This window comes from Pristiophorus japonicus, chromosome 18 (assembly GCF_044704955.1).
Source record: "Pristiophorus japonicus isolate sPriJap1 chromosome 18, sPriJap1.hap1, whole genome shotgun sequence".
NCBI lineage: Eukaryota > Metazoa > Chordata > Chondrichthyes > Pristiophoridae > Pristiophorus > Pristiophorus japonicus.
In genome coordinates this window covers 108,743,467-108,755,870 of record NC_091994.1, presented here as the reverse complement: position 1 = coordinate 108,755,870, position 12,404 = coordinate 108,743,467, and the positions used below count along the sequence as shown (strand labels likewise).

Here is a 12,404-nt window from a genome sequence, read left to right as displayed (position 1 = left end):
AGGGGGCGCGCGAGGGGGAGGGGGGGCGCGCGAGGGGGAGGGGGGGCGCGCGAGGGGGAGGGGGGGCGCGCGAGGGGGAGGGGGGGCGCGCGAGGGGGAGGGGGGCGCGCGAGGGGGAGGGGGGCGCGCGAGGGGGAGGGGGGCGCGCGAGGGGGAGGGGGGGCGCGCGAGGGGGAGGGGGGGCGCGCGAGGGGGAGGGGGGGCGCGCGAGAGGGAGGGGGGGCGCGCGAGAGGGAGGGGGGGCGCGCGAGAGGGAGGGGGGGCGCACGAGAGGGAGGGGGGCGCACGAGAGGGAGGGGGGCGCACGAGAGGGAGGGGGGGCGCACGAGAGGGAGGGGGGGCGCACGAGAGGGAGAGGGGGCGCACGAGAGGGAGAGGGGGCGCACGAGAGGGAGAGGGGGCGCACGAGAGGGAGAGGGGGCGCACGAGAGGGAGAGGGGGCGCACGAGAGGGAGAGGGGGCGCACGAGAGGGAGAGGGGGCGCACGAGAGGGAGAGGGGGCGCACGAGAGGGAGAGGGGGCGCGCGAGAGGGAGAGGGGGCGCGCGAGAGGGAGAGGGGGCGCGCGAGAGGGAGAGTGCGCGCGAGAGAGCCAGCGAGCGAGAAAAAGAGAGAGAGAGAGAGAGAGAGAGAGAAGACGACTTGGATTTATATAGCATCTTTCACGAACACCGGACGTCTCAAAGTGCTTTACAGCTAATTAAGTATTTTTTTGGGGGCGTGTAGTCACTGTTGTAATGTGGGAAACGCAGCAGCCAAATTGTGCACAGCAAGCTCCGACAAACAGCAATGTGATTGAAGGATAAATATTGGCCAGGACACTGGGGATAACTCCCCTCTGCCCTTCTTCGGAATAGTGCCATGGGATCTTTTATTTCCAGCTGAGGGGGCAGGTGGGGCCTCGGTTTAACGTCTCATCCAAAAGACACCCTCAGTACTGCACTGTTAGTATCAGCCGAGATAAAGTGCTCAGGTCTCTGGAGCGGGGCTTGAACCCATGATCTTCTGACTCCGAGAAGTGTGTGCTGCTCACTGAGACACGGCTGACATGATCACCCTTTGGAGCCGTAGAATATAGCTTCTGCCCCTGCTCTCCCAATTTGTGTACCCCATCGATTTGGGAATCGGGTGTGGGCAAGGAAATGGAAATAAAAAGGAGATCTTGTGAAAATCAGAGTGACCAGTTCAAACTCCATAAGACCATAAGAATTAGGAGCAGGAGTCGGCCATTCGGCCCCTCGAGCCTGCTCCGCCATTCAATGAGATCATGGCTGATCATCGACCTCAACTCCACTTTCCTGCACTGTTCCCATATCCCTTTAAACCCTGAATATCCAAAAATCTATCCATCTTAACATCTCCACTCCGATGTTAAGATAATTTATGCAATTTCAAGGAGTTGCATTTATATCCAATTCTGGCTATTTTGGGTGGGTAAAGATTGATGAATTTTGTAATGTATTTAGACTCCCTTCATTGGTGTACACTTCAATAAGGACCAAAATCGAAGTAGTAAGTTCTCTTTATTATCGGCCAGATCTCAGAATTCCATAAATGAACACAACACACTTGTGCTTTTGCCAACACATACCAGGTTTGAGGGATTCGAATGGAAAGGATCCAATTCATCTACATCCAAAACTACCACAACGAGAAACGCTGTCCACATCAAAAAAAACATAGCCCAAAAAGCTATTCTTTTTATCTCACTTATAAAACCTTTCCCCTCAAATTGAACAGCATAGTCCCACGACTACAACATACAGTAATGATTTACAACTTGCAAATTAAAATAGCTAGCAGTGAAAGACTGAAGCAATCATAACTTGAACTTTGTTTACTAAACACTAAAGGCTTATCTTTAATCTATTCAAGTTCTTTGAAACATCTATCTTGGCGCCTTTACTCTTCCTAATTTATTTATGCCAGATATTCCTCCAGCAGTCTTGTCTGCTTTATCACTTTACATCACAGTGTCAGCTGTGGCTCAGTGGGCAGCACACTCGCCTCGGAGTCAGAAAGTCGTGGGTTCAAGTCCCATTCCAGGCATAAATCTAGGCTGACACTGCAGTGGTGTACTGTCGGAGGTGCCGACTTTCGGATGAGATGTTAAACCGAGGCCCCTTCTGCTCTCTCGGGTGGATGTAAAAGATCCCCTGGCGTAATTTCGAAGAAGAGCCAGGGGAGTTATCCCCGGTGTCCTGGAGATATTCATCCCTCAATCAACGTAACAGTTTATTTGGTCATTATTACATTGCTGCGTTTCCCACAATACAACAGTGACTACGCTTCAAAAGTACTTCATTGGCTGTAGGACACTCCGAGGTCATGAAAGGTGATATATAAATGCAAGTCTTTTTTTTATCTCTAACGCTGTGTTCCTTTAAGTGCGTGTGTGTTTCTCTGTCTGTAGTGGGTGGAAACCATTTGCCCGCTCTATTGGCACAGCCTCGCCACACCAGAGTAATCACTTCTACTACCCGCAGTGGTTTCCATTGGAATCAGCAGACTACATCTGCATTCGCACACCAGGCCACTGCCACGATTCATTCAAGAGTCGGTAACCAGAGAGCAGAGATTTAAGGCGGCTGGCAGAAGAGCCAGAGGCAGCATGAAGAAACATTTCTTTTACACAGCGAGTTGTTGTAATCGGGAACTCGCTGCCTGAAAGATGGTGGAAGTGGATTCAATCGTGATTTTCAGAAGGGAATTGGGTAAATACTTGAAGGGAAAAACTGTACAGGGCTATGGTGAAAGAGCAGGAGAGCAAGACTAATTGGATAGGCAAGGAGCCAGCACAGGCACGATGGGCCAAAGGGACTCATTTTGTGCTCTATCATTCTATGATTGGTATCCGAACTACCACAATATCAGCCCACAATGAAGCTGCATTGGCGAATGAAAATGAGTCATGTTCAAAATATGCAATTGCTGCTCTGTGTACACCTAAAAGTTACCCGCGTCTAGTTAGGATGTGCACTTTGATGCTTCAACGCCCCGGGGTAATAAGGATCAGTCTGATTAGCGAGAACGCTCTCCATGGCGAGACCATAGCTACAGATTTATTCAAAACACCGCAGAATTTAACAGGACTTTGGTCTTAATCTATTCCAACATCAGCTGCGTAAGCCAGACTGTCAGCCAAGGAACCTTCCGGCTGAAACTTGCAACACGTCTTATCATGCCACGTAGCTACACACAAAGTACGTCAGCTGGATCTTGTTTGAAAAATGATGTTCAGACCACACCCATTTCTGGCATCGGAGGCAAAATGTGTCCGAAACCACATTAATGTCTAAATAGTATAAGGAGGTCGTTCCATCATTGTACTGTCAAAATAGTGCCTCAAGTCAGTATCAAATGGTAAATCAAATCTGTCATTGTTAACGCTTACTGAATCAAAGGAGCTCTGTTGTGGGTTTTAGAGAACTATCCAAAACAGAGGGGTAAATGCCAAAGATTTATAAAGCATTCTGGTCAAACAAAGAATAGCAACTGTGTCCAAATTCTCAAAATAATGAAAGCGAGCTGTCACCATAGCACTGAAGAGTAGAACAAGGGAAGATTTCTCATCGAGTCACAGCAGAATCAGAGAAAGTTCACGCGGTTGATTCCTGAGATGAAGAGGTTGTCTTATGAAGAAAGGTTGAGCAGGTTGGGCCTATACTCATTGGCGTTTGTAAGAATGAGAGCTGATCTTATTGAAACGTATAAGACACTGAGGGAGCTTGACAGGGTAGATGCAGAGAGGATGTGTCCCCTCGTGGGGGAAATTTAGAACTGGGGGCATAGTTTAAGAATAAGGGGCCGCCCATTTAAGATGGAGATGAGGAGGAATTTCTTCTCAGAGGGTTGTAAATCTGTGGAATTCTCTGTCCCAGAGAGCTGTGGAGGCTGGGTCATTGAATATATTTAAGGTGGAGATACAGGTTTTTGAACGATAAGGGAGTCAAGGGTTATGGATAGCGGGCAGGGAAGTGGAGCTGAGGTCAAGATCAGACCAGCCATGATCTCATTGAATGGCGGAGCAGGCTCGAGGGGCCGAATGGCCGACTCCTGCTCCTATTTCTTATGCTCTTGATCCTCCCTGCCAGTCTTTCTTACAAAAGGACCTCAAAGCAAAGTGCTTCATTACTGGAAATTCCTACCCTACTCTCTACTATAAAAGCTTAAAAAAATATACATGAATTCACTTCATCATGACCGTGACATTGCTTCCAACTCTCACCTGCACAAATGTTTTGTCCGCTTCTCGACGTCGGAGTTGATGGTCAAAGAGAATTGCCCGAATCTGCCGGTCCTGGTGTTTGATGTAATATTCCACTGCTGTCTGGCACGGACGGCACAACTTGTACGTCTGTTCCAAGTGGTGTTTATATACCTCAATTTCTTCTTCATACTTGTCCTGAGAGAGAGAGAGATACAAAAAATAATGTTACCCCCGAAGATGCACGTAAGGAGTCACAGACCCAGGATAAACGGGTCGGCAATTTAGGACAAAGATGAGGAGAATTTCTTCACTCAGAGGGTTGTGAATCTTTGGAATTCTCTGCCCCAGAGGGCTGTGGAGGTTGTGATTTAGTATATTCAAGGCTGAGATCGACAGATTTTTTGAACCACCCAGGGGAAATCGAGGGATATGGGGATCAGGTGGGAAAGTGGAGTTGAGGTTGAAGACCAGCCATGATCTTATTGAATGGCCGACTCCTGCTCCTAATTCTTACGTTCTTATTTGTAAAGATACAACTTAGTTGCATCCAACTACAACAGAATTGTACACCACAGGAGGAGGCCATTCAGCCCATTGCCTCTCTGCCACTCAGATATCCACATTGGCCTGCCCTAGGGAGGTTTTCCTTTTTACTTCCCCTTATAAACTATTGTGGATTCTGCTTCGACTAAATTTCCTGCCCTGAGAAGCTGGTGTTTAAATAAAATCGACTAATGTCATGCCTCCCAACATGCGAGTACAACAGGACTCCAATAGGGAATTCAGAAGAAACGTCTTTATTGAGAGAGTGGGAGTGGTGAGAATGTGGAACTCGCTGCCACAGGGAGTGGTTGAAGTGAATAGTATCGATGCATTTAAAGGGAGGCTAGACAAGCATATGAGGGGGAAGGGAAACAGAGTTAGATGAGGAAAGACAGGAGGTGGCTCGAGTGGAGCATAATCGTCAGCATGGACTGGTTGGGCCAAATGGCCTGTTTCTGTGCCGTATGTCCTATGTAAACCCAGGTGGTGCAGTACGTTGGATGACAAACATCACATGCCACTTAAGCCGTACCATCTGCAAAATGCTAACGATGCCCCACATTGCTTTCACATTCCTTGTGGCTGGCTCAGAGGCCGGGGATCAGGTTGCCCACTGCGCTCTGTGGAGAAGACGTTCTGCCCCCAAAATTGTGCAAGTGTTTTTTTTCCTCCCCTTTTCGAAGAGCTGCATATTCAATAGGCTTAAAAATATTTCAGCTGCGAACATGGTTTCCCATCAGATTGTACAGTGTAAGCAGCTGATTTCTTCCTGGTGGCTCATCAAGATGATCCCAGCATTCCCTTATCCTGCTGTTAGATGTCCCAGACACTTATTACTGCTCTCTATATTGACACCAACACCAAATTGTACTTTCTCGCAATCCTTGGAAACACAGCACCACTGGTGCTTTGATCTAGATATTATATCGCAGAACAATCACACAAACTGTCCGAGACCCGACAAAAGGCAAAGCAATAATCTTGTACACAGATTCAATACACAACTGAGTGCAGTTCTGAATCTTTGAGAAAAAACTCCACTACATCCATAAGTTGCATAAAAATAAAAAAAGACTTGCCCCTTTCACATCATCATAAATCCCATTTGTAACAGACCAATAATATGCGTAGGTTTGCAGTCGTATCAATTTCTCTATTTGCCATTCTAAAGAAAGACTTGCATTTATATAGCAACTATCACAACCACCGAACGTCCCAGAGCACTTTGCAGCCAATTAAGTACTTTTGGAGTGTAGTCACTGTTGTAATGTGGGAAACGCGGCAGCCAATTTGCACACAGCAAGCTCCCACACACTGCAATGTGACAATGACCAGATAATCTGTTTCTTTTTAATGATGTCGATTGAGGGATAAATAGTGTAGAGGACATTTTTGAAATCTTAATTTTAAAATTAACGCCAGCCGTGGCTTTGAAGCAACAATAGCGGTTGCCTTTTTTTTGTAGTTACACAAATTCATACCCTTTTTTAAAAAAAATAAATAAAGTTGCCCATTATACCGCTGGTGATGGAAGTAAGTTGTGGGTGTGGGGTTTGTGGGAGTTGTAGCATTACACGGGATCTGTAACAAAGAGGATCAGGACAATCTGAACATTTCAGTTCCCAGATGCTCAGCGGCCAAATGCAACAATCGGTACATTATTGAGGTTTGGGCCAGGGCTGGGGGAGGGGCTGCACAATCGCGCCCCCCCACCTCCTTGCAGGCTTGGTGTCAATAATCAGGGAGTTGTCAGTCTTCATCACTAACCAGCTTTTTTTGCAGCAAAGCATGCTTGAAAGAAAGACTTGCATTCATATAGCGCCTTTCACGTCCACCAGACGTCTCAAAGCGTTTTACAGCCAATGAAGTACTTTTGGAGTGTAGTCACTGTTGTAATGTGGGAAACACGGCAGCCAATTGGAGCACAGCAAGCTCCTACAAACAGCAATGTGATAATAGAAACATAGAAAATAGGTGCAGGAGTAGGCCATTCAGCCCTTCGAGCCTGCACCGCCATTCAATATGATCATGGCTGATCATGCAACTTCATGACCAGATAATCTGTTTTAGTGATGCTAGTTGAGGGATAATATTGGCCAGGACTCCAGGGATAACTCCCTGTTCTTCTTCGAAATAGTGCCGTGGGATCTCTTACATCCACCTGAGCCTCGGTTTAATGTTCCACCCGACAGTGTAGCGCTCCCTCAGCTCTGCACTGGAGTGTCAGCCTAGATTTATGCGTTCAAGTCCCTGGAGTGGGACAAACAGAATTTGACACCGGGCCACTAAAGCAGATATTTGGACAATTGACCTAAAGCTTGGTCACTGGGGTAGGTTTTAAGGAACATCTTAACAGGGAGACAGACAGAGAGAGGGAGAGAGAGAGCGAGAGAGAGGGAGAGAGAGGGAGACAGAGAGAGGGAGACAGAGAGAGGGCGAGGGCGGAGGGCGAGAGAGGGCGGAGGGCGAGGGGGGCGGAGGGCGAGGGGGGCGGAGGGCGAGGGGGGCGGAGGGCGAGGGGGGCGGAGGGCGAGGGGGGCGGAGGGCGAGGGGGGCGGAGGGCGAGGGGGGCGGAGGGCGAGGGGGGCGGAGGGCGAGGGGGGCGGAGGGCGAGGGGGGCGGAGGGCGAGGGGGGCGGAGGGCGAGGGGGGCGGAGGGCGAGGGGGGCGGAGGGCGAGGGGGGCGGAGGGCGAGGGGGGCGGAGGGCGAGGGGGGCGGAGGGCGAGGGGGGCGGAGGGCGAGGGGGGCGGAGGGCGAGGGGGGCGGAGGGCGAGGGGGGCGGAGGGCGAGGGGGGCGGAGGGCGAGGGGGGCGGAGGGCGAGGGGGGCGGAGGGCGAGGGGGGCGGAGGGCGAGGGGGGCGGAGGGCGAGGGGGGCGGAGGGCGAGGGGGGCGGAGGGCGAGGGGGGCGGAGGGCGAGGGGGGCGGAGGGCGAGGGGGGCGGAGGGCGAGGGGGGCGGAGGGCGAGGGGGGCGGAGGGCGAGGGGGGCGGAGGGCGAGGGGGGCGGAGGGCGAGGGGGGCGGAGGGCGAGGGGGGCGGAGGGCGAGGGGGGCGGAGGGCGAGGGGGGCGGAGGGCGAGGGGGGCGGAGGGCGAGGGGGGCGGAGGGCGAGGGGGGCGGAGGGCGAGGGGGGCGGAGGGCGAGGGGGGCGGAGGGCGAGGGGGGCGGAGGGCGAGGGGGGCGGAGGGCGAGGGGGGCGGAGGGCGAGGGGGGCGGAGGGCGAGGGGGGCGGAGGGCGAGGGGGGCGGAGGGCGAGGGGGGCGGAGGGCGAGGGGGGCGGAGGGCGAGGGGGGCGGAGGGCGAGGGGGGCGGAGGGCGAGGGGGGCGGAGGGCGAGGGGGGCGGAGGGCGAGGGGGGCGGAGGGCGAGGGGGGCGGAGGGCGAGGGGGGCGGAGGGCGAGGGGGGCGGAGGGCGAGGGGGGCGGAGGGCGAGGGGGGCGGAGGGCGAGGGGGGCGGAGGGCGAGGGGGGCGGAGGGCGAGGGGGGCGGAGGGCGAGGGGGGCGGAGGGCGAGGGGGGCGGAGGGCGAGGGGGGCGGAGGGCGAGGGGGGCGGAGGGCGAGGGGGGCGGAGGGCGAGGGGGGCGGAGGGCGAGGGGGGCGGAGGGCGAGGGGGGCGGAGGGCGAGGGGGGCGGAGGGCGAGGGGGGCGGAGGGCGAGGGGGGCGGAGGGCGAGGGGGGCGGAGGGCGAGGGGGGCGGAGGGCGAGGGGGGCGGAGGGCGAGGGGGGCGGAGGGCGAGGGGGGCGGAGGGCGAGGGGGGCGGAGGGCGAGGGGGGCGGAGGGCGAGGGGGGCGGAGGGCGAGGGGGGCGGAGGGCGAGGGGGGCGGAGGGCGAGGGGGGCGGAGGGCGAGGGGGGCGGAGGGCGAGGGGGGCGGAGGGCGAGGGGGGCGGAGGGCGAGGGGGGCGGAGGGCGAGGGGGGCGGAGGGCGAGGGGGGCGGAGGGCGAGGGGGGCGGAGGGCGAGGGGGGCGGAGGGCGAGGGGGGCGGAGGGCGAGGGGGGCGGAGGGCGAGGGGGGCGGAGGGCGAGGGGGGCGGAGGGCGAGGGGGGCGGAGGGCGAGGGGGGCGGAGGGCGAGGGGGGCGGAGGGCGAGGGGGGCGGAGGGCGAGGGGGGCGGAGGGCGAGGGGGGCGGAGGGCGAGGGGGGCGGAGGGCGAGGGGGGCGGAGGGCGAGGGGGGCGGAGGGCGAGGGGGGCGGAGGGCGAGGGGGGCGGAGGGCGAGGGGGGCGGAGGGCGAGGGGGGCGGAGGGCGAGGGGGGCGGAGGGCGAGGGGGGCGGAGGGCGAGGGGGGCGGAGGGCGAGGGGGGCGGAGGGCGAGGGGGGCGGAGGGCGAGGGGGGCGGAGGGCGAGGGGGGCGGAGGGCGAGGGGGGCGGAGGGCGAGGGGGGCGGAGGGCGAGGGGGGCGGAGGGCGAGGGGGGCGGAGGGCGAGGGGGGCGGAGGGCGAGGGGGGCGGAGGGCGAGGGGGGCGGAGGGCGAGGGGGGCGGAGGGCGAGGGGGGCGGAGGGCGAGGGGGGCGGAGGGCGAGGGGGGCGGAGGGCGAGGGGGGCGGAGGGCGAGGGGGGCGGAGGGCGAGGGGGGCGGAGGGCGAGGGGGGCGGAGGGCGAGGGGGGCGGAGGGCGAGGGGGGCGGAGGGCGAGGGGGGCGGAGGGCGAGGGGGGCGGAGGGCGAGGGGGGCGGAGGGCGAGGGGGGCGGAGGGCGAGGGGGGCGGAGGGCGAGGGGGGCGGAGGGCGAGGGGGGCGGAGGGCGAGGGGGGCGGAGGGCGAGGGGGGCGGAGGGCGAGGGGGGCGGAGGGCGAGGGGGGCGGAGGGCGAGGGGGGCGGAGGGCGAGGGGGGCGGAGGGCGAGGGGGGCGGAGGGCGAGGGGGGCGGAGGGCGAGGGGGGCGGAGGGCGAGGGGGGCGGAGGGCGAGGGGGGCGGAGGGCGAGGGGGGCGGAGGGCGAGGGGGGCGGAGGGCGAGGGGGGCGGAGGGCGAGGGGGGCGGAGGGCGAGGGGGGCGGAGGGCGAGGGGGGCGGAGGGCGAGGGGGGCGGAGGGCGAGGGGGGCGGAGGGCGAGGGGGGCGGAGGGCGAGGGGGGCGGAGGGCGAGGGGGGCGGAGGGCGAGGGGGGCGGAGGGCGAGGGGGGCGGAGGGCGAGGGGGGCGGAGGGCGAGGGGGGCGGAGGGCGAGGGGGGCGGAGGGCGAGGGGGGCGGAGGGCGAGGGGGGCGGAGGGCGAGGGGGGCGGAGGGCGAGGGGGGCGGAGGGCGAGGGGGGCGGAGGGCGAGGGGGGCGGAGGGCGAGGGGGGCGGAGGGCGAGGGGGGCGGAGGGCGAGGGGGGCGGAGGGCGAGGGGGGCGGAGGGCGAGGGGGGCGGAGGGCGAGGGGGGCGGAGGGCGAGGGGGGCGGAGGGCGAGGGGGGCGGAGGGCGAGGGGGGCGGAGGGCGAGGGGGGCGGAGGGCGAGGGGGGCGGAGGGCGAGGGGGGCGGAGGGCGAGGGGGGCGGAGGGCGAGGGGGGCGGAGGGCGAGGGGGGCGGAGGGCGAGGGGGGCGGAGGGCGAGGGGGGCGGAGGGCGAGGGGGGCGGAGGGCGAGGGGGGCGGAGGGCGAGGGGGGCGGAGGGCGAGGGGGGCGGAGGGCGAGGGGGGCGGAGGGCGAGGGGGGCGGAGGGCGAGGGGGGCGGAGGGCGAGGGGGGCGGAGGGCGAGGGGGGCGGAGGGCGAGGGGGGCGGAGGGCGAGGGGGGCGGAGGGCGAGGGGGGCGGAGGGCGAGGGGGGCGGAGGGCGAGGGGGGCGGAGGGCGAGGGGGGCGGAGGGCGAGGGGGGCGGAGGGCGAGGGGGGTGGAGGGCGAGGGGGGTGGAGGGCGAGGGGGGTGGAGGGCGAGGGGGGTGGAGGGCGAGGGGGGTGGAGGGCGAGGGGGGTGGAGGGCGAGGGGGGTGGAGGGCGAGGGGGGTGGAGGGCGAGGGGGGTGGAGGGCGAGGGGGGTGGAGGGCGAGGGGGGTGGAGGGCGAGGGGGGTGGAGGGCGAGGGGGGTGGAGGGCGAGGGGGGTGGAGGGCGAGGGGGGTGGAGGGCGAGGGGGGTGGAGGGCGAGGGGGGTGGAGGGCGAGGGGGGTGGAGGGCGAGGGGGGTGGAGGGCGAGGGGGGTGGAGGGCGAGGGGGGTGGAGGGCGAGGGGGGTGGAGGGCGAGGGGGGTGGAGGGCGAGGGGGGTGGAGGGCGAGGGGGGTGGAGGGCGAGGGGGGTGGAGGGCGAGGGGGGTGGAGGGCGAGGGGGGTGGAGGGCGAGGGGGGTGGAGGGCGAGGGGGGTGGAGGGCGAGGGGGGTGGAGGGCGAGGGGGGTGGAGGGCGAGGGGGGTGGAGGGCGAGGGGGGTGGAGGGCGAGGGGGGTGGAGGGCGAGGGGGGTGGAGGGCGAGGGGGGTGGAGGGCGAGGGGGGTGGAGGGCGAGGGGGGTGGAGGGCGAGGGGGGTGGAGGGCGAGGGGGGTGGAGGGCGAGGGGGGTGGAGGGCGAGGGGGGTGGAGGGCGAGGGGGGTGGAGGGCGAGGGGGGTGGAGGGCGAGGGGGGTGGAGGGCGAGGGGGGTGGAGGGCGAGGGGGGTGGAGGGCGAGGGGGGTGGAGGGCGAGGGGGGTGGAGGGCGAGGGGGGTGGAGGGCGAGGGGGGTGGAGGGCGAGGGGGGTGGAGGGCGAGGGGGGTGGAGGGCGAGGGGGGTGGAGGGCGAGGGGGGTGGAGGGCGAGGGGGGTGGAGGGCGAGGGGGGTGGAGGGCGAGGGGGGTGGAGGGCGAGGGGGGTGGAGGGCGAGGGGGGTGGAGGGCGAGGGGGGTGGAGGGCGAGGGGGGTGGAGGGCGAGGGGGGTGGAGGGCGAGGGGGGTGGAGGGCGAGGGGGGTGGAGGGCGAGGGGGGTGGAGGGCGAGGGGGGTGGAGGGCGAGGGGGGTGGAGGGCGAGGGGGGTGGAGGGCGAGGGGGGTGAGGGCGAGGGGGGTCGAGGGCGAGGGGGGGTCGAGGGCGAGGGGGGTCGAGGGCGAGGGGGGTGGAGGGCGAGGGGGGTCGAGGGCGAGGGGGGTGGAGGGCGAGGGGGGTGGAGGGCGAGGGGGGTGGAGGGCGAGGGGGGTGGAGGGCGAGGGGGGTCGAGGGCGAGGGGGGTCGAGGGCGAGGGGGGTCGAGGGCGAGGGGGGTCGAGGGGGGTCGAGGGCGAGGGGGTCGAGGGCGAGGGGGGTCGAGGGCGAGGGGGGTCGAGGGCGAGGGGGGTCGAGGGCGAGGGGGGTCGAGGGCGAGGGGGGTCGAGGGCGAGGGGGGTCGAGGGCGAGGGGGGTCGAGGGCGAGGGGGGTCGAGGGCGAGGGGGGTCGAGGGCGAGGGGGGGCGAGGGCGAGGGGGGGCGAGGGCGAGGGGGGCGAGGGCGAGGGGGGGCGAGGGCGAGGGGGGCGAGGGCGAGGGGGGGCGAGGGCGAGAGGGGGCGAGGGCGAGAGGGGGCGAGGGCGAGAGGGGGCGAGGGCGAGAGGGCGAGAGGGCGAGAGGGCGAGAGGGGGCGAGGGCGAGAGGGGGCGAGAGAGCGAGAGAGGGCGAGAGCGAGAGCGAGAGCGAGGGAGAGAGAGAGACAGACGAAGATATGAAGAGGTGGAGGAGTTTAGGGAGAGAATTCCAGAATCTGGGGCCTAGGCAGCTGAGGGCATGGAATGCTGATGGTGGAGCGATGGA

At 63.2% G+C, this 12,404-nt stretch overlaps 1 protein-coding gene across 6 annotated transcripts in view; it reads right to left on the bottom strand.

The window, feature by feature from the left end:
- Positions 1–12,404, bottom strand: part of tmem201 (transmembrane protein 201) — a 218,079-nt gene that overhangs the window by 145,471 nt on the left and 60,204 nt on the right. For all 6 annotated transcript variants that reach the window (XR_011587647.1, XM_070860511.1, XM_070860514.1 and 3 more), the window contains one exon: positions 4,228–4,404. Coding sequence is in view for 5 of the 6 variants with exons in the window: in XM_070860511.1 (XP_070716612.1) it covers positions 4,228–4,404 (177 nt within the window). In the remaining variant the exon portion in view is untranslated. The remainder of the gene's footprint in view (positions 1–4,227; positions 4,405–12,404) is intronic.